This window comes from Nothoprocta perdicaria, unplaced genomic scaffold (assembly GCF_003342845.1).
Source record: "Nothoprocta perdicaria isolate Ctin4 unplaced genomic scaffold, notPer1 scaffold_185, whole genome shotgun sequence".
In the NCBI taxonomy this organism is placed as follows: Eukaryota; Metazoa; Chordata; class Aves; order Tinamiformes; family Tinamidae; genus Nothoprocta; species Nothoprocta perdicaria.
In genome coordinates this window covers 1398966-1422284 of record NW_020455038.1, presented here as the reverse complement: position 1 = coordinate 1422284, position 23319 = coordinate 1398966, and the positions used below count along the sequence as shown (strand labels likewise).

Here is a 23319-nt window from a genome sequence, read left to right as displayed (position 1 = left end):
AGCCCGGCCGGGCGCTGCTCCGCGCGCTCGCCGGCCTGCGGGGCAAAGCGGCCGGCGGCTCCTCGGCCATCGCCACCTACGCGGCGCCGCCGAGCGGGCTGAGCGTGGCCTCCAGCGGCCTGGAGCTGCTGGTGCTCAAAGGAAAAGCGTCCCCAGGTGAGAGCCGGCCCGCGCGCAGCCCCTGCCAGGGGACCTCTCCACATACCCGCAGACGAGTGAGGAATTGCCCACTGGCAAATTAAACTGAGCCGTTGATTACCAAGAGGTCAAGGGGCTGGGAGCGTTCAGCACTGTATAGTCTCCCAGAAGTTTTATGCATCATTCTATGTACTATTAAGTACCTAGAGGCTGGCGTTGTGTCTTAAGCCAGAACTAAGAGCGGGTGTAACATGAACCCCACTTACACCCGGCAAATGGGCACTGATGGCGCAGAGCTCAGCCAGGATGTGTCCTCTCGTGGGCTGTTGGCACAGGCGTGTTCCGTGGGCACCGCTGCGGCGCCAGCCCGGCGGAGGCCACCGCACGCCGTGGGGACACGGCCGGGCTCCGGGGCAAGCGGGCACCAGCAGCGCCTGCCCCTTGGGATGCAAATCCCTCGTTAGGATTCCTCACTGTTGGCTGTGTCTCATTCTCGTGGCCGTGACCAGTGAGAGTCTGCGGAGGTTTGGGGTGAAAGCCGCTTCTCTGTTGTCTAACTGCTCATGTCGTCGTCTTCCAGAAGTGAAGTCCGAAGCCAAAGCTGCCCTGAACCAAGCCCTTGAAATGAAGCGTCAGGGAAAGCGGGAGAAGGCCCACAAACTCTTTGTCTATGCCCTCAAAATAGATCCCGATTACGTGGATGCCCTGAATGAATTTGGCATCTTTTCTGAAGAGGAGAAGGACATTCTGCAGGCAGACTATTTGTACTCCAAAGCGCTGACCATTTCCCCTTGCAACGAGAAGGCTTTGATCAATCGGGACCGAACTCTGCCCTTAGTTGAAGAGATAGACCAGAGGTACTTCAGCATTATCGACAGCAAGGTCAAAAAAGTGATGGCAATCCCCAAAGGCAATTCCGCCCTGCGGCGAGTGATGGAGGAGTCCTATTACCACCACATTTACCAYACGGTCGCTATCGAGGGGAACACGCTGACGCTGTCGGAGATACGGCACATCCTCGAGACGAGGTACGCGGTGCCCGGCAAGAGCCTGGTGGAGCAGAACGAGGTCATCGGCATGCACGCCGCCCTCAAGTACATGAACACCACGCTCGTGTCGCGCATCGGCTCCGTGACCATCAGCGACATCCTGGAGATCCACCGGCGCGTGCTGGGCTACGCCGACCCCGTGGAGGCCGGCAGGTTCCGCGCCACGCAGGTCTTCGTGGGCCACCACATCCCGCCGCACCCGCAGGACGTGCAGAAGCAGATGCAGGAGTTCGTGCAGTGGCTGAACTCCGAGGACGCCATGAGCTTGCACCCCGTGGAATTTGCCGCGCTCACCCACTACAAGCTGGTCTACATCCACCCCTTTGTGGACGGCAACGGGAGGACCTCGCGCCTCTTGATGAACCTCATCCTGATGCAGGCGGGCTACCCGCCCATCACCATCCGCAAGGAGCAGCGGGCCGAGTACTACCACGTCTTGGAAGTGGCCAACGAGGGCGACGTGAGGCCCTTCATCCGCTTCATCGCTCAGTGCACGGAGACCACGCTGGACATGCTGCTCATCGCCACCACGGAATACTCGGTGGGGCTGCCCGAGGCCGGCGGCCCCACCGCGCGCGGGCCCACCATCCCCGTCACGACCTGAGCGCGCGGGACGCCCCGCAACCGGACCCACGTGTAGGACAGAAAGCCCCGCAGGGCTCCTGCCGGGAAATGACTCCGCAGGAGGTGTCACTTGCTAGCGTTGCGTTTATTTAAAGTCTCTTACGTTTGATTAATTTAATGTAATTTATTTATATATATTACGCCAAGCTGACACGTGAATTGTTGATGTTGAGTGTGAGCTGTAACTTGCCTGCGCTCCTGGACAGAGATGGGAAGCGGGAGGGCAGCAAATTGCAGAGGTTACTCAACAAGCTGCAGCAGAAATCATTTYCTTTCTCCTTAAACTTCAGTTGTGAGAAGCCACTTTGATCACAGCCCTTGACCTGGCCTGTGGACTTGTCTCACCCCACGAGGCAGCTGCTGGGCGAGACTGCCTTGACTTTTGTTACCCCTTCCCTTGCACCTCCATCACGGTCCTAGCCCTGTTAATCAGACTGTGCCTCTTCGCTCATACAAATTTGCCCTCCTTTTATTTATTACCGCTAGTGAAGGAAACTAATTTCAGGTCAACAAGGGCATTTTCCCCTTTGCTTTCTGTTTTTAGTAGCACTTTGCATGTTCACTTTCAGTCGCCTTCCTGGGGCAGGTTTGTGCAACACGTGGGAAATCCTTGGTGTAGGATGACACAGCGGCTGTGAAGAAAGGCTCCGTGGCTCCTTATTCAACTGGAAGCTGCTTCTGCTGTGCCCGAGAGCAGGAGCAGCTCCACCAAGGCTCGCCTCGCCAAGCCACAGCCTGGGAAACTGCAACTCTCTCCACTCAGTTCATCAAGGGTTTGAAGAACAGCTCGTTTCTGCAACACTGGGGGCAGAAATTGTTATAGCTGACTAGGAAACAACCCTTATCGGCCTTACCCTCTCACTCAAGATTTGTAGAGCAAGTTCTCTACATCCTAAAAACTTACACGGCTGCCAAAGTCTTTTAGCTCCTTCCCTCTGCACAAGAGAAGTTTGAGCAGCGACTTCAGTAATGAGTGGTTCACGGCGTTAGGGCGATGCATGTTTAAAGCATCGCACAGGGCTTCTTTGTGCTGCAGCAGTTGTTGATGGAGCTGGAAGCTGCTGTCCAGCTCAATGGGGGGAAAAAAAACCATGCAGCACTAAAGATCCTGTCTGGACACGTGAGTTATCTTTGCTTTTGCTTGAAGGGTAAAAGCACCTGCAATCTAATTTTCTCTTCTACAGATGAGAAGCTCTCTGGACCCTGCCCATTAATTCTGAATGTGTCAGACCCCAGCATCCACTCTGGACTGCACCTCAGAGCTTTGTGACCTCAGTGCTGATAAGCCYAAGTGCTTTGCAGAAAAGCCTGAGGTGTTACACTGTCCTGTGCCAGTATCATTTCCTCCACTTTAAGTATTTCTTACTTGCGAAACTGGTATAGTTTATAGAAGGAGCAGACAAGAGGACAAGACCTGGAGTTACCTCTATGTTGTACCCCCAGTATTTATTACTGCTGACAGAAAACCAAAAGGGGAGTTGTTGAGTTTTTACAAAGCATGCTTTATTTTTGTAGTGCAAGGTGAATATATATATAAAAAAATCTGCACTTTAGAGCTCTGAAAAGTTATTTTAGTAACAGATTAATAAAGTATTTTAATATTAAAGCCTTTGTTTGGAACAAACTGTTCTCAGAACACTTTTCTACTGCAGTAAACTAAGAAAGGGTCCCCGCTGTGTTCCTAAGTGCTGTCCGGGCCCCGCTGGTTCCCTGGGTGCTGATGGGGCAGGGGCTGCTCCAGCAGCCAAGGCAGCCCCGATGGGCGCTGCTGCTCCAGGAGGCTGCTGCGGGTGCCTGCCTGGCAGCGGAGCCGGCTGCGCCGCCCTTGTGCCCGTGTCCCACCAAGTCCACACTACGGGTTAGCGCTCAAGAAGCTGCTTTTGCGACACAAAGGGCATTAAGGCCCTGTGGGGCGGCTGTTCCCACGCGTGTGGCCGAGCAGAGGACACGCAGAGCACGAGTGCTGACAAAACGCGGTCCCTCGGCCAGAGCTGCGGTGCCAGCGCCTTCATTTCCAAGGAAAGCCAAGTCAAAGCAGCACAAATCCTGCCCACGGGATTGAGGGGCTGCGCAGCAGGCCCTGCGCTGCACAAGTGAACCCAGTTTCCCTCACGTTAGCTSCCGGGGCGCTGCCTGCCCGAGTCGGCAGCACCTCTAGCCGGAGAAGCAACACTATTTCTATCCAGGATCGTGCACTAGGTTATGATAAGTCTATAGAAGACTATAGAAGACTATAAGACTTATAAGCCTATAAGTCACCAGCCTATAAGTCAGGGTGATTGCTAAAGTGGTTGCAGGATACTCGCACTAAAGGGAACGAGGTACTTAAACATGTAACGGATCTCAGTGCACCTGAGAGGGGAGGTACRTCAGTATCACCCAGCTGCCATTGGATAAGTGCAATTCCGTCACCCACATTTCAACAAAAGCAACAGTATTTATAGAAAACCTTTGAGAACTGGAGTTTAATAAACCAAGAAACTTCAGCTTGCACTTCACATTTGTACAAAACCATACAGAAACCACCTGCGGAGACACGGAGCTGGCTAGCAACCCAAAACAAAAAATGGTCCTCGGCAACAGCATGTACAGCTCATGGGAAACAAAACTCTGCCTCTAGTATCAGCTCATGACACTTAAAAATAATCGTCTGAATGTCATTTACAAATACACAATATAAAAAACGGGTCAACTTGAACAGGACATCAACTGAATACGCAGATATGTATGTATATTTGTATATCTACACATATACACACATCCGTATAGAAACTCTCCCAATACTAAAATAGGCCATTGTGGTGAAGTTACTAGCATCTGCCGTTTTTTATGGAAAGGTGGGTGTGTAAAAAAGAAACGGGCGTTTGTTGTCAGAGAGAAGGACTTCAATCACAACCTGAACTTCCGACCAGCGCGGCGAGCTCGTCACTAGGCTTTCACGTAGCATCTCATTCTTTAACGAAAGAAAAACAGCCATGAAGTATTCACAAAGTCCTGTGTGCCATCCACCCTGTAAAGGAAATATTTCCTCCCTCGTTACCCTCAATATGAGGGATCATTTAAAGCCATTTTACCAGGACACAGTATAACTCTTTGCTCTTAGAAACAGAGGAAAAAAAGAAAACGACCAAACAAAACAAAAAAGGGATTTGTACCATTCTACACTGATCTTCATGAATGCAGCAGTCCAGAACAGTATTTATACATGATTGTGACTGGCGCTCTCTCCTTGCTAGCACGAGTAAGGACACAACATGGCTTCCATAAAGGCATTTCACATTTTACCAGACCAGCTGCTGGCGGCCGTTGGGCTCACTCCTTCAGTAGCATCCTGGCAAAGTCAGCGTTGGACATCTTCTTGGGCTCCTCGGGGGCTCCGGATGAGGTTGCTGGTGAATTCTGGACCATCCCATTCTCRGCCTTGGCCACGGGATGGTTCTGGCGCTGTAACGCACGAGGCATCATGGAGAGCTGCGTCCTTCCCTTGCCTCGCCTGCAGGGCGAGAAGTCACGGTTAAAGATATTCCAGCTCTCTTTGGACAGACTGAAGGGCAGGGAAACAACCAGCACTTTGTTCACCAAACGGGACACTCATTCTTCTCTTTTGCTTCAGTAATAAGCAGCGCACAAAGCTTCTAAGTGATGCCCTCGGGAACCCTATACCTACCCCAGCAGAAAACAACTGCCGACAGTCCCCAGAAACCGAAGCCGCCTGTTTTTCCACAGGACACGCAGGGCGATGCCAACACCAACCCCCCAGGCACAGGGAGCCCTGGGGCACCGGGGAGCAGTCCCGATGCTCATGGGGAGCAGCTCGTTCTGCAGAACCAGAGGATGGGGAACAGCTACGAGCACCGAGGTGTGGGCAGGATCACAGGATGCCCAACGGYGAGTACTTCTACTCACAGTGGACTCTATGTTGTTAATGTAAAAGGAAAGAAGCAAACCTGCTYGTTTTCATCCAACAATCCCCAAATCTTACCACTCAGGATCTGTTAAACACTCATAACCTATAAGAAATTCCCACATTTCAGYGTATTGGGGAACCTGGTGCTTGCTCCCCCAGCCTCGCCACGGGACCTCCCTCGGGACACTCACGCTCCGTAAAGCTGCCGCGGGGCCGCGAACTGGGAGGCTCGGCCGGCCTCGGGCTTCTCCGGCGGCCTCCGGAGCGGCGGGTTGCTGATGGCCACCTTGATGACGTGCTCCTTAATCGTCAGGCCGTCCATCTTCAGCACAGCCTGCGAGGCCTCCGCTTCGTTCTCGTACTCCACATAGGCCAGGCCCTGAGGAGAGAGGGCACAGCTGCTGAGGGCACACGGAGCCCTTATTTCCAGCAAGCAGGTAAAAAGGCAGCTCCCCAGCATCTGCCGCCAGCTACAGCGTGTTTGCAGAAACATCGCTGCCGGTTCTGCTTTTGTTATTCTCCCGAGTGACACTCGACCCCCAAAGCCGGGTTGTTTGGATTATCTGGCTTCACAGGACGCCACAGGCACATCAGGTCTTATGCAACACAGTCATTTAAAGCACATTTATTCACAGTTCAAGCAGAATCCCCACTCAAATTATGCTGGGAGCCTGTGCTGCAAGCCCTGGGGTAGACCCAAGACCAGTCATCACAAGGTTTGCATAAACAGAAACTGAGGTATCACTAAGAGCTAAAGAGAACAATAAAAGATTAATTTACAGGCACATGACCAGAATGAAGCCTGGAAGAGGCGCCCAACACACAGGCAGGCTGGAGGGTCACAGAGGGCTTCCACAGAACAGCAGCTGGTTTGGAATCTCTTATTTAACCCGCGCCTACATATTATAAGATGGAAATAAGCCCCAGAGAAAGGTGGCTAATTTCTCATTAGCAAATTCATGACTGCAGCAGGTGCTATGAACAATCACAGCAAGAAACTGAGGATAGGCAGGAAGCGATTCACTTTAGCACAGTTATTTTAGAAAGKAAATGTTCTTCACAGACTTCATAACGTGTCCTCTTATTAGGCTGAAGCTGCTGCAAGTATTTTTCTCTTCATCCCTGTTAGATCACACATTCTTCTTACTCAAGTTAAAAGAAACAAAGAAAAAAAAATCCTTTTCCTGCCCYGTCTCTCATTTGTTGTCACAAAGTCACCCTTCACTGTATAAACCTCTCAATTTCTGCAAGTTTTAAGGCAMAGCCAGGTTGGCAAACTACTTGTTCAAGTCTCATTTGCTTTTAAAAGATAGATCTTTATAAGCAAGCCTCATGAAAAGTGGCTCTTTGAAGGTTTTCGTAAAGTTAACAGYGCACCAAGGATGCTTACCTTGGGTTTTCCAGCTCGATTGGTGACCAACCTTATGTCTTTCACATTTCCATGTGCTTTACACACTTCTTCCAGCTCTTCCTTAGTGCAAGAAAACGGCAAACCAGATATAAAGAGTTTGTGTTTCTCCAGCGTAGTGCTATATCTGAACACCTACAGAAAGGAAAAGCTATTAATTCCCTATCAAGTGAGAAACTTCTAATTACTACACTAAATCTCCATCACTATGTATTTGTGCAAAATAAACTGATAGGTAGGATCCTGRAAGACATTTGTATAACTCATTTCCCCCACCCAAAAATAAGAACTTCCAAGGAATGGCAAATCGTTCTTCAAACTGAGAAGCTCCTGCACTTCTGCCTGTTTTGTGGAGAGAACTGCCACTGTTAAGGTGATTTCTTGCTCGGCTGTCACCAAGTACTTACCAATCCTCTGTACAATAATCCAATAACGCAGAAAACTATTAACATGCAAGCTGTATCACTTGCASCTACTATGCATCATTAACAAGAACCAGCGCATCTATAATAAAAGCCTATTAGCAGTCTGGGTACACACATCACTAACAACTTGCTGCGGTTGGTTTAGGCAGATACCTGCTAGTATCAGTTTMGTTCATGGCAAGAAAACATGAGATACGGGAACTCAGAAAAACACTGATTTCCTGCTGAGACTTAACAGGTACCATTCCAAACTAGCAAAATATGAATTCTTCCATACAAGTCCTGTGGAAGTAACATATTCTGCTGTTTTTTTTAAGCCGTCCCACTGTTCAATGTATTTCTAGGAAAAATAAGAGCAAATTGTACCTTGAAGTCTGGATTCTTGTTCTTGTCAATACAGGGAGAAACAAACATGGGTCTTCCCTCCACGACTTTGCGATCCAGGCCGAGAGCTTGGAGAGCCGATTTCTCTTCCTTGAATTCCACGTAGCAGTAGCCCCGGAAAGTCCCCTTGTTACTGAACACGGGCCGGACCTCTGCGACCTCCCCGCAGCTCTCAAAGAGCCCCCTCAGCTTCACCTGCGGCTCRGCCATGGTGTACGCCAGATTGCTGACGAACACCGTGACATTATCCTTGCTGCTGTCGTGGAGAACTTTGGGAATCTCTTTCCGACTGGTAGACGCCTTTTCCTTTTGGTTTGGGGGCTGCTCAGGCTTTTCGGGGGCGCTCCTTCCAAACAAGCCAGTTTCCACCTCCATTTCTTCTTCGGTAGGTAAAACATCGCCGTCTCCCTTATGTCTCTTGCTGGGTTGCTCTGTTGGTTAATGAAATCGAAAGCCTTACTAGAAAAATTAGACCATTTCTCCTTCCTAATAAATAAGCTGTCCTCCGTTACCACTATAGTCTCTGAAAACTGCGTGTGAAAATAAGGACAATGAGAAGTCTTAAAGACAGGACATAGAAACTTCTATCAGTTTTCTAATAATGAAGAACAGATTACTTGACCCAAACAGAAGGGATTTAGAATWAAACTACGTGGATATTTTCGCTGTCAGTTATAAATGACCTGCTCAAGTTACTTATTTGCCAAACAGGATGGAGCATTTTTCAACCCTCTAAAATTTACTATGAACATATACTTCTCTTACTCAGAAAGCATTTAATCTTGCTTTCATTTCACTATAACTGCTAAGAAAACGCATCTTTCTCCACACGGAATGAAGGCCTCCTCGGATCCTGAAAACAGAGCAACGCTCAAGATATTAATGATACCTCTTCCTCAGCAACCTCTAACTGAAGAGAAAGAATCAAAAATCCTGTGGCCAGAGGACAGAAATCTTAAGTTTTTTACCTTCCTCCTCTTGTCCCCATTCTCCCTCATCGTCATCCTCTGCTTTGCGCTTATCTCCAGCCCTGTTTTTCTTTGCCTTTTTGGAAGCTTTCTTTTCAGCCCGAGACTGCTTTCGTTGCTCAGCCTTCTCCTCCTCCAGCTTTGCCAAAGCAGCCTCCTTCTCAGCAGCCTACAAATATGCACAATTATATATTTAGGAGATCTTAACACAGGATTTTCTAGAGGTGCAGAACCTAGAGAGYTTTCTTCTGAGCTCTCCTACTACAAAACACAGCAGTAACAGGATTATCATTTAGGCAGTATCTTTGCTGTTTGTTCTTATAGTCTGCTTAGAATACTCGAGCCATCTGTATCCATACGGATGTCAAAAGTTCAAAGAGCATCACCAGAAGAAACTAATCATACTTTTAAATTAAAAAACAATAATTTTGAGGAATACAGACAGTACAGGCTCATCCATGGGAATTCCATTAAAAATGTGACATTCAAACAAAGATGATCCTAAAAGGGGCATTTCCTGTTAATTGCTTACATAGTTCACAAAGTTCTGACCTTTGCTCTTTGTTCATTAACCCGAGCCAATCTGTTTTCTGTTTTTTGGACAGCCRCATCCCAGTCTTCCAGTGTTCCTAAAGAACGAAAAAACCTCTTGTGTTTAGCTCTTACATATTTTGAAAATACAATTCTAGAAAAATGAGTTTATACATCTTTACTTATTTTAAAATTAACATCTTAAAATGGTKAATGGCTAAAATGGAAACAAATTGTATCAAAAATTCATTCCGTATCATTGTACGCTAAAAGCAGCCTTGGTGAAATGACAAGTAGAAAACTTGCCGTTACCTTCTATCCTCTCCAGCGTGAGCAGCACCTCGCAGACGTGCTCGGGATAGTCACTTGTGCACTGCACAGCTCGGTGCAAGGCCTTCCGGCAGTGCTGAGTATCACCGTGGGCTCTGCATTGGGGAAATCGCAGCAGAAAGGAGCCAACCTCCACCTCAGAGTTATGGAACAGAGATGACCACGTGCCACGCAACGGCTGCTCCCTCTTCCCCAGCTAACACACGCTATGCTTTGTTGCAGTAGTTCAGAGATATGATGGAGCTGCTCTAAGAATCTCCAAAGCACTTTATAAACTCTCATGATCTAACAATGCTAACTGTATCTCTCGTCACAAAGTGATGAGGGAACTAAAGGATCTAATTAACTCTTCCATTCAAAGGTCTTACCTTTCAAGGTTGTAATACTCCAGCCACATGTTGGCATATTTGGCATTCCCTTTAGTCATAATGTTGTCCCAAAGTTCTCTGGCCTTCTGCATGTTGTTACAYAAGCGAGCCTGAAAACCAGCAAAGTTTTTTTAGGGTCATAGACAGTAAGCATATAATGCAATTCTACTAAGAGTAACATTTCTCGGCTTGGCTGTTGTATCGGTGTTTTTCTCTGGTTCTCATATACATTGCATTTTAGTCATTAAACAAATTTGGAGATAATTATTTCTGAACTTTTTGGTATCTTGTTATTCCTAAATGCACCTACTCCAGAGGACTGGCTTTGTGTTTCAGTGCAGTGATAAATAGTGCGTTTCCTCTATTATCACTCTAAGCCCCTTTGATCTGGGYGAGGGGAATTCAAGACATCCAAGTGTAATTAATCTGATCTAACTCTAGAGACCCRTGGGCACCACATTACACAGCTGACTTTACAGAATTGCTTCAGCACAAGCTGAATCACACCCAGAAGCAYCTCCTTCCCTCTCCAAGTGCAGGTGACTAACCCAGATGCAGACCTATATTTAGTCACAGTGACTGCAGTATCCAAGATTTTGGCAAGCCATTATACTCATTATGCCCAGTGAAAATGGAGCACAGAAGTGTCACTAGTTACCCAGATTCAYGTGTGTGCATGTGGAAAAGGAAGGAAAAGGAATGCCAGATCTCCTCCAGGATGTGCATTAGCCTCCCAAGGGAGCACCAGCACCACTTTGAAATTAGCTAGTGTAGACAATATTAAACTGGTTTCTACTACATGCTTTCTGTGCTAAGAACGATTAAAAATCTACATCTCCTCTGGACTAACAATTTAAAATATAGTAGACAGAAACATCACCTCAACTCTCGCCCAGTTCTGCATGATGGTACAGGATGGATCTCCACTCTCACTGAAACCTTCGGATAAAAAAAGAAGTATTCTTTGTGAATGGATTTGGAAATAAATTATTTATTAGACAAGCAAGTTCTAAGTTGCAGATGAAACATTTTTAGCTTATCTTCAAGTCCCAAACATTTTAAAGGAAGTTAACAAAACTAACTCTCCACATGTATTTATAGTTAATAGAAAATCACTTGAACAAGGGGGAAAAAAATACATATATACTGTGGATGTTTTAACTTACGCTCTTCTACCTCCTGCTTCAAATACTCCACAGCACGTGCAAACGCAGACCTCAGCTCTTCCAGTTCTTTACTTGAGTCTTGAGAAAGGAAAAAGGTGACAAAAATCTCAAAAACAATGGTTTTCYTCCCTCATCCAATATAGCTTCTCCACTAACATACAAGATAATTACATTGTGAAGAAACAAAGATACTTCAGTAAAACTGAAAAACTGCAAAATAACTTTGAACTGCAAAAYCTATCTTGTCAAAAAGCAACTGCTTTAAAACAAGTAAGTCAGTACATTTCATAGGCATTAACTATCCAAAAGTAACTTCTGTGAGAGACAAAGATGACCGTTAAGTATAAAAAGGATTAGCACTGTTTCAAAGAGATATCCAGAAAACAGCTTGAGTATCTATTCACACAGGATACACACCTTGTGTAAAATCCACCCTTCTTCTTAAGTAATCAAGATACGCCTGCCAGATTTCTACATAGTCCGTGGCTTGAATAAAACCTGCATTCAGAGCCTTTTCAAAAATTTCTGCAAGAGACGAGACAAACCTGTATTTGCTTTTCAGCTACTAACAGAAGTCACAAGTATGGATGTGTGACTTGTCACTACAGTACGGAGGAGGAAAAACAGGGGCAGTTTTTACTCCTAGAAAGACAAGAAAATAGACTTGCTTCCTAAACCAATTTACTGCATGGAGGATTTTGTGTAAAAGGTTGATTCAGTAATGCTCAAGCAAAGTTAAAACAAGATGTGCAGAAGGGAAACTACTGCACATAAGCAGCTTTACTCCAGAAGCACCCTACTGTAAACTTCATCAGCTTACACTGCTGTGCAAGGATTACAAGGAATTGTATCAGCATCATTCAGGTCACTATTTGTCACACACACATCCTTATTCAGAGTTCAGAGAGCCATTTCATATTGTGGAAAGCTGTGCTGAAGCAGCCCTTCTTTACCAGAAACAGTGCAGTGATCAATGCTGTGCCTTTCCATCGCCAAGAGATAGCGAATCCAGAGCCCGACCGTCCAGGGACAGTTCCTCACCGCACGGTCGTGGGCTGATAACACCAGTTCCTTCACTTTCAGCTGCCGGTCCTGAAATTAATAGAGTTAAATTTAAGCTCGTTACTCAGAAGAGCCCATTTGAGATGAATACTAGCCTATAAACAGCTGACACCTTAAAACAAAACAAACAATACAACACCGCAAAACCCACGCTCATTTTCATCTCATATTTGAAGAGTTAAAACAAGATGGGTATTTTCAAAGCTATTTTCCTAAAACCCCACTGAACTCACTCCTAACAGGACGGGCAGGCTCAGGGGCTGTGGCGGGGTGTGACTGCATGCCACACTGAAGCCCACAGTACTGAACTGCTTGGTTTTACACCAGAACAAGACAGATATATAGTAAATACACAAGGTAAATTCCCAGCTCTTAATATGCTCAGAGGGGAGAGAAGGGCACAAGAAGCAGGGTGCACAGATAGACTATTCAGGAAACAGGCTGGTTGTTCCACCTGCAACCTGCTGCTTCAAGCTGGTGAAATAATGAGAGACGATGACGGAACAACTTGGCCTAAGTCTCCTGTACCAAGTTACACTGATCTCTCAATAGCCTCACCTGTTGCCCGTGCATAATAACATTTCCCACAGTTTACTCGTGCCCTCTGAACGCCAGGCAGGTTCCCTAACAATTCATGGACAAAGAACCACTTTCCTACAAAAGTGCAATGACCAGGAGGGACGTCGTCAGGTGCCTCTACCATAGAGAAAGCTCAGGGCTTTCAGGATGGCTGGTCCCTCCTGGAGAGTTCCTGGCCAGGTGGCCCAAGCTGGAGGAAAACGCMAAGAAATGTTCCCTTATCAATAGGTATACCGCTGATAAAACAGGAAGGAATAAAAGGTAAAACTGGAAATTGCTTTGACATAGCCAACAAGTTACTTGGCTATCAGCTCCCTGGGATTTTAAAAACTAAGGAGAAGGGCTGAATTAGAAYTTGATGGTCATTTATCAATTATTAAGATTAAAAATAGGAAAATAAAGCCATGAACACCTTTTTTTTTCTCCTCCTTACCAAATACTGATTGTAGCGTGCCCAAAGATCTGGCACAAGGCAGTTCTCCGCCAAAGCCCTCTCATAGATCAACTGAATGCGAGCTGGATCACCTGCTTTCATTTCAAAATCAATATAGGCTTGATATTCTGCTAGCTTTGGTGTTTCAGCACTCAGCTGTAAGACAAACAGGGTTACAGAAAATAAAGATCTTCCAAACAAAGCATGATTCAAGCAATTCAACTCACAGCCATCTTGCCTAGCCTCTAAACATCAACAGTTTCATAAAGGTTTCAGTTTAGATTTTCACAGATTTCCAGCAAGCTCTGAATACCATCCTGGTTCCAAAGCCAGGTTCAGATCCCTACTTACTGCTCCAAAGCCAGCATATACATCAAGTTGTGAAGGAGCAGCCACAGCCAGCRGCTAGCTAGTTAGTTTTAGCTAACTAAAACTTAGTTTTAGCTGACCCAGCACAGCAAATAGATGATCCCGTTTCTACAGTCTCCAGTACATGACTGACAAGTTTCTTGCACATTGCTCACTATTAAGATTCACCTAGCAATACTCAGCTGCTTGACCTCCATTACTAGAGACAAAATTATGCCAAAGCAACTCATTATCTCTTGGTCTTAAAAGAGGATATAAATAACAGTTACCAGCGCCTCTTCATACGGTTTATACTTTTCCAGTTGCTGCAGAGCCTTTTTGTAGTTCTTTATTATTGTTTCTGGGATTGGATCTTCTGACCATTCCTCATATTCAGCAAATGAAGCTTCCATATCTATTAATACGAAACCCCATCACTAACACGTTCATTGGACTAGGCAATCAGAATTCAACCTATGCTTGAAGCTAACATACATGCACAGTTCAGCTTATGTTTTCTTTACTCTTGCACTGCTGCATGCTTAAAGGGCGTTCTAAAACAAACTAGGGACAAATTACTTTTAAGTTTATGGCTTGAGTTAGAAAAATAGAGGGACAAGACCCCGAGTATTTTAAAGAAAGACACCAACCCAAATTCTTACAATATATAAATGAAGTCAAAGAGTTCTGCTTAACTTTCTCCTATAAGCATGCAAACAGGCAAAGAAAGAGATGCAGGAAACTAAAAGTATGAATCTGATCTGACAGGATTCTAATAATCCAGCTGACAATATTTATTAGGCATCAACTAAGGTTCTTGATGATCTTTACAGCGGAATTCCTCATTCTTAATGGTCTTGTTTTGTGCTAATCACTTGTACCTTAGAAAACTTAGATAACTTCCAATTATATACTCAAAAAGCACACTAGCAGAAGCTTTTCAAGTGCCAAAATACCAAGTTTCAACGAGCAAGAATTATTTCTGCACAAAAAGAACTCACAAGTTGTTTCAAGAGACCCTCAAGACAGGCAAATCTCACTGATTGAACCACATAAACACTAGAGCTGCAGTTGCAGCAACACTGTCAAAAGAAGAGCTGCAACTAAGGRCTGCCTGGCCACAAGGCAGCTTGTCCGTGCCGTGCTGCCGAGCTCACGGGCTCTTACCTAAGAGCGGGATCCCCAGCTGGCGCCGGAACAGCGTGTGGATCTTCTCAAGCTGGCTGCAGAGCATCTGCTGCTGCTCGGGCAGCGGAACGCTGCCAGGGGCCGGCTGCAAACACAAGGAGCAAAATGAAATTGCTGCCCGCAACCCCCGGCTGATGAACAYGACAGGAGATTGACTGCGTGGCAGGGAACCAGGCTCCAAATGACAACGTGATCCTTCCGGAGCAGGCAGAGCAAGGCAGCTCGGGTGACAAGCGTAAAGCTAAAACCTGCAAGYTGCTAGATTCAGAAGCTGGCTGAATGCAAAAAGCGTTCCTTACTGAAAGCTGGCACATACGTGGGGAAATAACAACCCCAAGATATGGCACGTGCCCATGCCTTGGGCTGCCAGGTGGGTTTTCGATAAGTCTAATGTAYGAACAACTTAAGACTCCCAGCTTTCACAAATGGAAAGAAAGTTGGGAGTCGTAAGTTATTTGTGCAGTAGACTTATTAAAACAAGTCTGTCATAAACAGAACGAAAGAAAGAAAAGGTGTTCCCCAGTTACTCTTTTATAAGAGCTCCGTTAGTGACTGGTTAGCTTCCACATCTTATATGGGAAAACTGTCCACAAACAGCAATACTGATATTCCGACCACCTCGTATTTTTGGTAGACTTCAAACTTGTAGCGTACTGCAAATAAAAAGCCCGAGAAGGGTGAAATGATGAATGAAATCCATGCTGAAGTCGAAAGACAATTATCATCTTTGTATTTGCAGAGCACATGGCTAAACACTGAGCGGCAAGAACATTACTGTGTTTAATAACCGAGTCCCTTAAAGCAGTGGTTGCCAGCTGAAGCAGTGCCCAGCAGGGCCCCGAGGCGAGGCGCACGCGGGGGGACCCCACCTGGGCCGTCTCCAGAATGGCGTTCTCGAACTCGCGGTACGCTTCCCACAGCGCCGTCCCCTTGGTCACGTGCAGCCCCACGGCAGTCAGCGCCCTCTCAAATATCGAGCGCACTCTCTCGATGCCTCCTTCCTGGCCAATGCCACCGATGGAGTACTGGGCGTATTCCAGCCAGATTTCAGGACCTGAAAGAGTTTGTGAGAAACAGGTAACTCCATCCCCTCAAAAAAGCAGAGGGGGAAAGCAAAACAAAATGAAAACTATTCCTGAACGCCTATCGCTCACAGCATACAAGCAGACCAAGTTATATGAATTGTCTTCATCATCCAATGTAGGGAAAAAAAAAAAATGTATATTCCAGACACCTGTATCAGCATCACCATTGCAATGGTACATAAAAAGTCCTGTCTTTTAGCAGCCTTTAATTACTACACCATAGGAGAGAAAAAAAAAAAAAGAAAAAAACACCCCACACTAGTTTTGATCCAAGTTCTGCCTCACAGCAGGAATAATGGAAACAACTTACAGATGTAGTCCTTCACAGCTCTCTCAAATAGCTCATAAACTTTCTCTCGCTCAGAGCTTTCAGAAGCCATTTTTATCTCATCCTTCAGCCAGTCCAGCCAAATCTCTGAAAGCAAGAAGCTTAGAATGCATCACCACCATTCAGAAAGATTAAGTTAAATCCACTTGTTGAACAATTCTGCCATTTTTTAAAACAGGCTCCTTAAAAAGACGAAGGGAGGGAAGAGGGCGAGGGGAGCAAGTCCTGCCTCCACAACCACCCGTGGTTAATTCTGATGAAAAGTCATTTCCAGCTCGGTACTAAACAAGTGTGTTTGTATTTAGAGAGAACAGAAGTTGCAAACAGTGCAAATGTAGCAACACCTCGGGCAGGGGATCAGTGTGGTGCCTGTAACCAGTGAGGCACAAAGAGATGCATCTTTCCTGAATCCTTCCTGAAAGTACCACCAKGAAAAGAAAACACATACCAACACCTGACAAACACATTATTTTGCTACTGAAACAAGCTCACTTCATGCAAATGACATGTAAATAGCACTGGCTTCTGTACCTTCAGTAAGAGGGAAGAGTTCGCTCATCTTCTGACGGGCTCTTCTGAGCTTCACCAGCTCTCCCTCCTGGCGGAGCAGTTTTATCAGATCCAAGTGACAGTTGTAGTCAAAGGCATTGATAGAAAGCTTAAAAAATGACAAAAAAAAAAAGTCTTTTTCAAGTGCTGTTAAGTGATGGACCTATAAGAAATCAAAAAAACTTAGCAGAACAGAACGTCATCAACTGTTCACGCAGGAGAGACAAAGCCTGTTCTCCTGCACAGCTACTGCCAAACCTCACTGCCGTTTGCAAGACACTTACAGGTCMCGAAGTTCATAAAGAAACGCCGTCAAGTTAAGCAAATCTTTAACTTTTGCAGAGCTAAGAGCTGCTGCTGAGCGGTGCAGCAGCTGCAGTCGGGAGCGCGGGGCTCCTGCCCGCAAAATCCACCCCAAGGTGTCACTTCCAGGGGCAAACGGGGCACCCAAAGGCCGCCACTGTCCCCATCCTCACACAAAGCACACACCGAGCGGGCAGCTCGCTCCAGTGAGACACTTTTTCAACCTGTTTTTTGTTTCCTCTACAGCAAAAGCAAAACAGAGAGCCAGAAGCGCCCTTTCGATGAATGGAGCTGTTCATTCACCAGGACTTTCGCCCGCAGCTTTTTTGGAAACAATATCCCAGAAAAACAAAACAAAACAAATACTGCCCTCGCACACACGCGCTTCGGACCCCACACGTTCCCACCCGCACAAATCTCAGCACCAGCCGCGCGGCACCACCGGCTTTCTGAGTATCGCTACGGGTATTTCGGTGCTGAAAGGGCYCGAAAGGGCACCCGGAGCGCAGGGGGCTCGAGCCCCGGCCGCTGCCCCGCGGCCCCGGAGCCGCTGCCCGGCCGGGCCTGGGTCGGCCCCGCCGCCCCCTGCCCACGCGCCGCCGCTTGCCGCGGGCCTCACCTGCTCCTCTAGCCGCTGGATCTCGGCCTCGTTCTCCTTCTCCTCGTCCTCGCCATCGCCCGACGACTCCGAGTCGCCCTCATCGTCCGAGTCGCCCCCCGACTCGGGGTCGCCCTCGAGCAGCCGCTTCTGCTCCTCCTCCTCAGACACCGCTGCGGCCGCCTCGGCTCCCGCCGCCGCCATCTTATGCAGCTCCCTTCGCAGCTAGCGCCGCTCCGCCAGCCGCCAGGGCTGCCCACGCCACGCCGGACCCATCGCCTCGCGTTGCCGCCCGTCCTGCAGCCTCCTGCGCGGCGCAGGCACCGCCGAGGCCACCCCGGGGCTTGGCAAACGGGGGGCCTTAGAGAAGGTCCAGAGCAGGCGAACGCCGCCATGTTGAGTGTGGCAGGCGCGCGCCGCACGTGCGGCGACCCCGCCTGCCAAAGGCGGCTGCGCCACACACAAAAATCCTGAAAAACGCTCAGAAAAACTATGCTAACTGCTAGAATCAAGGCTTTATTAATTATGCATTATTACGCATTGCATTAGTAATGCAATTATACGTTATGCATAGCGACAGAGCCCTTGAGGAGAGCCCCCCGCGCTGCCCGTCTCGAGGTGCCCTTGCCAAGCGCGGCGCCGCCCCGCGGCGAGGCGATAACGGCGCTATCTGCCCCCCGCACGCGGCCCTGCGAGGCCGGAACCCGGGACCTCCCCCAAAGCGACGAGCCAAAAGCTCGGCCTAAAACAGCGACACAGCAGCGGGGCAGAGCGAAGGGCACGGGGGGAAGCGCCCRCAGCCGCGGAGCGGGCGCGGCGTCGCCGGGGCAGGGAGCACCATGACGAGGCCCTCCCGGGGCCTGCGGCGGCCGCCGCGCCGCTAACGGCAGCGCCTCAGGCGCAACGGCCGTAACGGCCGCCGAGGCCCCGCCCCCTGCGCAGGCTATAAAAGGGCGGCGCGGCGCGGCCCGCCCCCGCACTGCAAGATGGCGGCGCTGCGGGCGGCGGGGGCCGCGCTGCTGCTGCGGCCGGGGCGCCGGGCGGCGGCCAGGCTGGGCTACCACAAGAAGGTGAGGGCCGGGGACACGGGACCGGCCCCCGGGGCCGGCGGCGGGGCCGGGCTGCCGCGGGAAGGGGCGGGTGCCCGTGGCCGGTGGTGACGCGGCGGCCCCGCGCAGGTCGTGGATCACTACGAGAACCCGCGCAACGTGGGCTCGCTGGACCGCAACGCCAAGAACGTGGGCACCGGCCTGGTGGGCGCGCCCGCCTGTGGAGACGTCATGAAGCTGCAGGTAGCCGGGGGTGTCCCTGGGCCTGGGGGGTCACCCTGCGCTCGCGGGTGACCTTGGGGCCTCTTGGCTGTGGCCTGGTCTGCTGTGTCCCCCTCCCTCCATGCCCTAGTTCCCTTATCCCCTYCCCAGGCCCTGATCCCCACTCGCCGGGATGTAGCCAGGTGCTTCCCGACATTCCCCCCTGCTCCCGAGGGTGTTTTGGGGACCCCTGGCCGGGTGCTGCCACTGCCGCTCCCGCAGGTGGAGGTGGACGAGAACGGGAAGATCATCGACGCCCGCTTCAAGACGTTCGGCTGCGGCTCGGCCATCGCCTCCAGCTCGCTGGCTACCGAGTGGGTTAAGGGAAAAACGGTAAGAGGTCCCTGTGGAGGGGGCAACACAYAGAGCGCTTCAAGGACCGAGTCTTCTCCCCGTTGGGATGAATGGGGAGCAGAGGCACAGAAGACGCYGCATGTGGTTTGTGCCATGTGGTGCTGTAGCTTGGAAAGCAGCGGCTGAGAACTTTGGCCCTGCCAGCAGCCTGGCTTGTGGGGCCGTAGCTGTCGCTTCCAAGATTCTACATTGATCTGCAGGGAAGCGTTTTGGGGGTTGTGCAGCAGGAAAAAACATGTTGATCACGAGGTCTGAGGAGGAAAAAAAGCTGTAATGGTGTGTTACTTGTCCCATTTCTGTACGAGTTTAACAAAGCTTGTGTTTCTGCATTGGGAGAAAATGTAAAGACACTTGGAGCAGTTCTTTACAGTCCTACTTGGACCCTGGCACTAGTGTGTTTTGGTTGATGCTACTACTCGAGATGTTCCTGAAACCTGTTACGTGGCAGGCACAGCAGAAAATGGGGTAGATATTGAGGGGTTTTCTTGCCTTGAACATCAGGATGTTGTTCAGCATCCTGTGCTGCCAGGGGCATGTGAGAGATCCTGATGTGCCAATTCCATTAGGTTTGTACCAATATTCTGGCAAATGTGTTTGCAGCCTGTGTTATACATGAGATCACTAGTGACCTCATGCAAACTGTGTTCTTCAGGTTGACGAAGCTTTGAAGATCAGGAACACAGACATTGCTAAAGAACTTTGCCTTCCTCCCGTCAAACTGCACTGCTCTAGTAAGTAAAGGACTAAACTGTGTGAATTAAGACTTTTGCTAATGGCACAGATACTTCCAAATGTTAATTATCCRAATAAAATACCTGTATGTGGAATGACCACGGCTGGTCTGTAAGAAAAGGTTGCCTGTATTCCGGCTTTGGAGAGTGACATTCAGAGTTTTCAGACGTTTTCCATCTTCTTTTCATCTTCTTTTGGGTTCTGCRTGGGTCAGAAGACAAATGATGTTATGTTTGACTTTTGGCTTTTTACTTCCAAAATATTGACTCTGTTCTCAAAATCCTATGGTGCTGTTGCTGGTCTTACTGTTTATTCTGTTCTAAAAGGCTTTTCATGCCTTCTTTGAAACATTCCTGTGAAACTTTGTTTTGTTTTCCTTGCAGTGTTGGCTGAAGATGCAATCAAGGCTGCCTTGGCTGATTATAAGTTGAAGCAGGATCCAAAGAAAGAAGAGTCAGAGAAGAAAACAACCAATGCCTGAATGGACTGTAGAGCTTGTTCTCATTCCACTTAAATTTGCAGTGCAATTACTCTAGCTGTTAGATCCTGTGCACTACTCAATGAAGCTGTAAGACACGCACAACTTACGCACAATGTGTCACCGTTCCATGTGTGTTAAGACACTCTGGTAGTGCTTAAGAGACTGGAATGTGAGTGTTTCAGCAGCCTGTATCCTGTCCTGACTGGTTTTTTTTTTTTTGAAATGTTTGGGTGAAGGAGACTGCTTAACTGCAAAGAACTTTAGTGGCTTCTCTCAGAAGTGGGAATCCTGATGTTCCAGTGCTGGAATGGCTGCACTTTTTGGAAGATGTTTTGATAATTTTGCTTAATGTTTTGCAGAGTTTAATGGGAAATGTTGCCTTGGTCTTAATGTTCGTGTAAGAACTGCAGGTCAATTCCTATATCAATGCAATGAATGCGGAGCAGTGCATCTGTCTGCAAACCACAGCTGTGCCAGAGGTTTCATTTCGCAGCCTGGGACCTGCTCCCTCTGCTGGTCTCCRTTCCTCCTCTCTGGGAGGAACTGGGATGTTCCCGCCGGGGAGGGCAGGAACGGGCGCTAGAGGGCACTGAGAATGCACTGATGCCCTTGCAGGAGCTGCAGCCAAGGCCGCCCACATGGGAGCCCCAAAACAAGCACCCCCATGGGGAGCAAATGGCCCTCCTGAAGACCCAGTCCTGCCATAACAGCAGAACAAGACCCCAAGTGCCACGTTGTGGAGGTGGGAGCAGAGCTACCCTTTTTGCAGAGCTGCCCTCTGAAGTGGCAGCGTTTGGGGTGATGTTTCACTCGGGTAACCTCAGTTACCCCATGTGCCCTTGTAAATGTACTTAATTCAGCTTGATTACCCACCTCTGTGAATTGATGGTGCGCAGAAGGTGGCACCTTCAGTCAGTGCTGCTGCCCGTCCCCCTCTGTCCTGCGCTGGCGGCTGATGCTCCTTTTACCCACATCCTGAGGGAAAGCGGAACCCGCCTGTCTCGCCCCAGAGCTGATTTGTGTGGGGGTGTCTGACAGCCCGGGGCCTGCGCGAGCTCCAGCAGCAGCTCCCCTTCATTTGTGGAAGGAAAAGCTTCAAAACAGGGCACGTGGGGAAGGTGAGGGGGTCACATCCCACGGGATTCCCATGGGCACGTGGAAGAGACGCTGCTCATCCTGCCCACAAGGTGCCCGCACAGTTGAGTTTCACCTCGCAATAAGCAGGTCCTGCCCCTGCAGCCTCACCCTGCCCACGGCGCCGCTCGCACATCCTGAGAGCAGCTGCTTTTTTTTCCTTCCTAGAGTTGCGCATCGCTGCATTAAAGCCCATTCACTTATTTTTAAGTGGCTCATCCCCAAATCTCTGCTTTTTTGTATTTTATTYAATGCCCCCATCATGCGCAGCAGGTCATGGTGCAGAGGCCGCCCGTGCAGCTCCCTTCCTGGGCGCCGCTTCCCTGCACACGAGGCCTGCGCCCGATCCCTGCGGCTTCAAAACAGGGAAGCCCGCGACGCCCACGGCCGCCTCGGAGCCAAACGGGCTCGTGGAGCTCCCGGGCGGCCGGAGCCCGAGGCGGGCGATGAGCGCGGCCCTGGGGGCAGCAATGGCACGGCACGGCCCCAGAGCAGCTGCGGCCCCGCTCGCGACGCGCTTCTCAGAAAGCGCTTATCCGGGTGCTGATTTTGCAAGAGATAACTGCGGCCGGCCCCGGGGTTTCGCTGGCAAAAATAACCCTTGCAAAAGCGAGGCCAGGCGATAAGGCTCCGGGGGGAGCGGCCGAGCGCGCTGCAGAAAGAGGAAGAACCCGCCGGGTGGGCCCGAATCGCGACGTCCCGCCGCAGGCAGCGCGCGGGGCTGCCTCTGCCCGGGTCCCGCGGGAGGGGATTTGCATGGGAAGGGTCTGGATTAATTGCYGAGAGCAGCCGGGGGCATCAGAGAGAGCTCTGGTGCTGATGTACCGAGCGCTGTGCCCATCCCAAAGCACTGGCGCCTCGTCCCTCCTGCCCTCTGTGAGTCCAGTGAAGACTCCTCCCACTTTTCCCATTTTATCCCTCACTTTTCCCTTCTATTTATATGTTTTTTCCCTGGCAGACRCCCTGAGGCTGCAGGAGGGCTGGAGAAATCCTGCGGGACATCATAGATGTCTAGGCTGCGGGGGAAATGGGGGCACAAACCCACCCCAGGTCTGGTCCCTCGCACCCCCGTTCCAGCAGACACAATTCCTCATCCCAAAGTCCTTTATTTGGCGGGAGGCTGATGATTCTTTTTACAAATGGGCTTTTTTTTGCAAAGAGGCTACTGGGGGGTCTTGCATGGGCAATGGTGCTCCCTGCTCCAAGTGAGGGGAAAATGTCCACGTGGCTCCGCGGGAGCAGCCGGGATAGGCAGCCGAGGCACGGAATTCCCTCCAAAACGGCCAAAATTGGGTTGGGATCTTGATGAAAAGAGGGGGATAGAAGGCGCCGCTAGGCAAGCGCAGCGTGGCCATCGCCGCCCTCCACGGCTCCCTCAGCTTCCGCAGGCGCCATCTCGGCATCGGCGCCGGCATCTCCGCCATCTCCGGCGGCGGGTTCATCGCCGGGCTCCTCGGCAGCCCCCTTGTCGTGGCGGCGGGCGCCGGGCGGGCGCAGGCCCCGCGCGGCCTCCTCCAGCTCCGTCCGCAGCAGCCCG

The 23319-nt window shown here is 49.6% G+C and overlaps 3 protein-coding genes across 4 annotated transcripts; 2 read left to right on the top strand and 1 right to left on the bottom strand.

The window, feature by feature from the left end:
• The first annotated feature begins 91 nt into the window (after window positions 1-91).
• Window positions 92-3163, top strand: FICD (FIC domain containing). Its single transcript, XM_026036761.1, has 2 exons — window positions 92-156; window positions 719-3163. The coding sequence occupies exon 2, from the start codon at window positions 763-765 to the stop codon at window positions 1789-1791; it is 1029 nt and encodes a 342-aa protein (XP_025892546.1). The 5' UTR covers window positions 92-156; window positions 719-762; the 3' UTR covers window positions 1792-3163.
• A 492-nt stretch (window positions 3164-3655) lies between these two features.
• On the bottom strand, window positions 3656-17975 carry SART3 (squamous cell carcinoma antigen recognized by T cells 3). Of its 2 annotated transcripts, XM_026036725.1 has the most exons (20): window positions 17793-17975; window positions 16853-16979; window positions 16304-16408; window positions 15778-15962; window positions 14888-14993; window positions 14011-14135; window positions 13373-13528; window positions 12252-12390; window positions 11716-11823; window positions 11299-11376; window positions 11013-11071; window positions 10133-10242; window positions 9747-9859; window positions 9456-9532; window positions 8904-9072; window positions 7918-8366; window positions 7109-7261; window positions 5910-6097; window positions 5097-5304; window positions 3656-4764 (listed from the first exon to the last, which is right to left on the bottom strand). In XM_026036725.1, the coding sequence occupies exons 1-19, from the start codon at window positions 17973-17975 to the stop codon at window positions 5124-5126; spliced, it is 2811 nt and encodes a 936-aa protein (XP_025892510.1). In that variant the 3' UTR covers window positions 3656-4764; window positions 5097-5123. The 2 variants fall into 2 exon arrangements, with proteins under 2 accessions (XP_025892510.1, XP_025892509.1); XM_026036724.1 differs by having other exon boundaries at window positions 3684-5304.
• Window positions 17976-18757: 782 nt separating this feature from the next.
• On the top strand, window positions 18758-20938 carry ISCU (iron-sulfur cluster assembly enzyme). The gene is made up of 5 exons (XM_026036748.1): window positions 18758-18841; window positions 18950-19063; window positions 19304-19414; window positions 20088-20166; window positions 20551-20938. Exons 1-5 carry the CDS (start codon window positions 18758-18760, stop codon window positions 20646-20648), a joined length of 486 nt encoding a protein of 161 aa, XP_025892533.1. The 3' UTR covers window positions 20649-20938.
• The last annotated feature ends 2381 nt before the right edge of the window (window positions 20939-23319 follow it).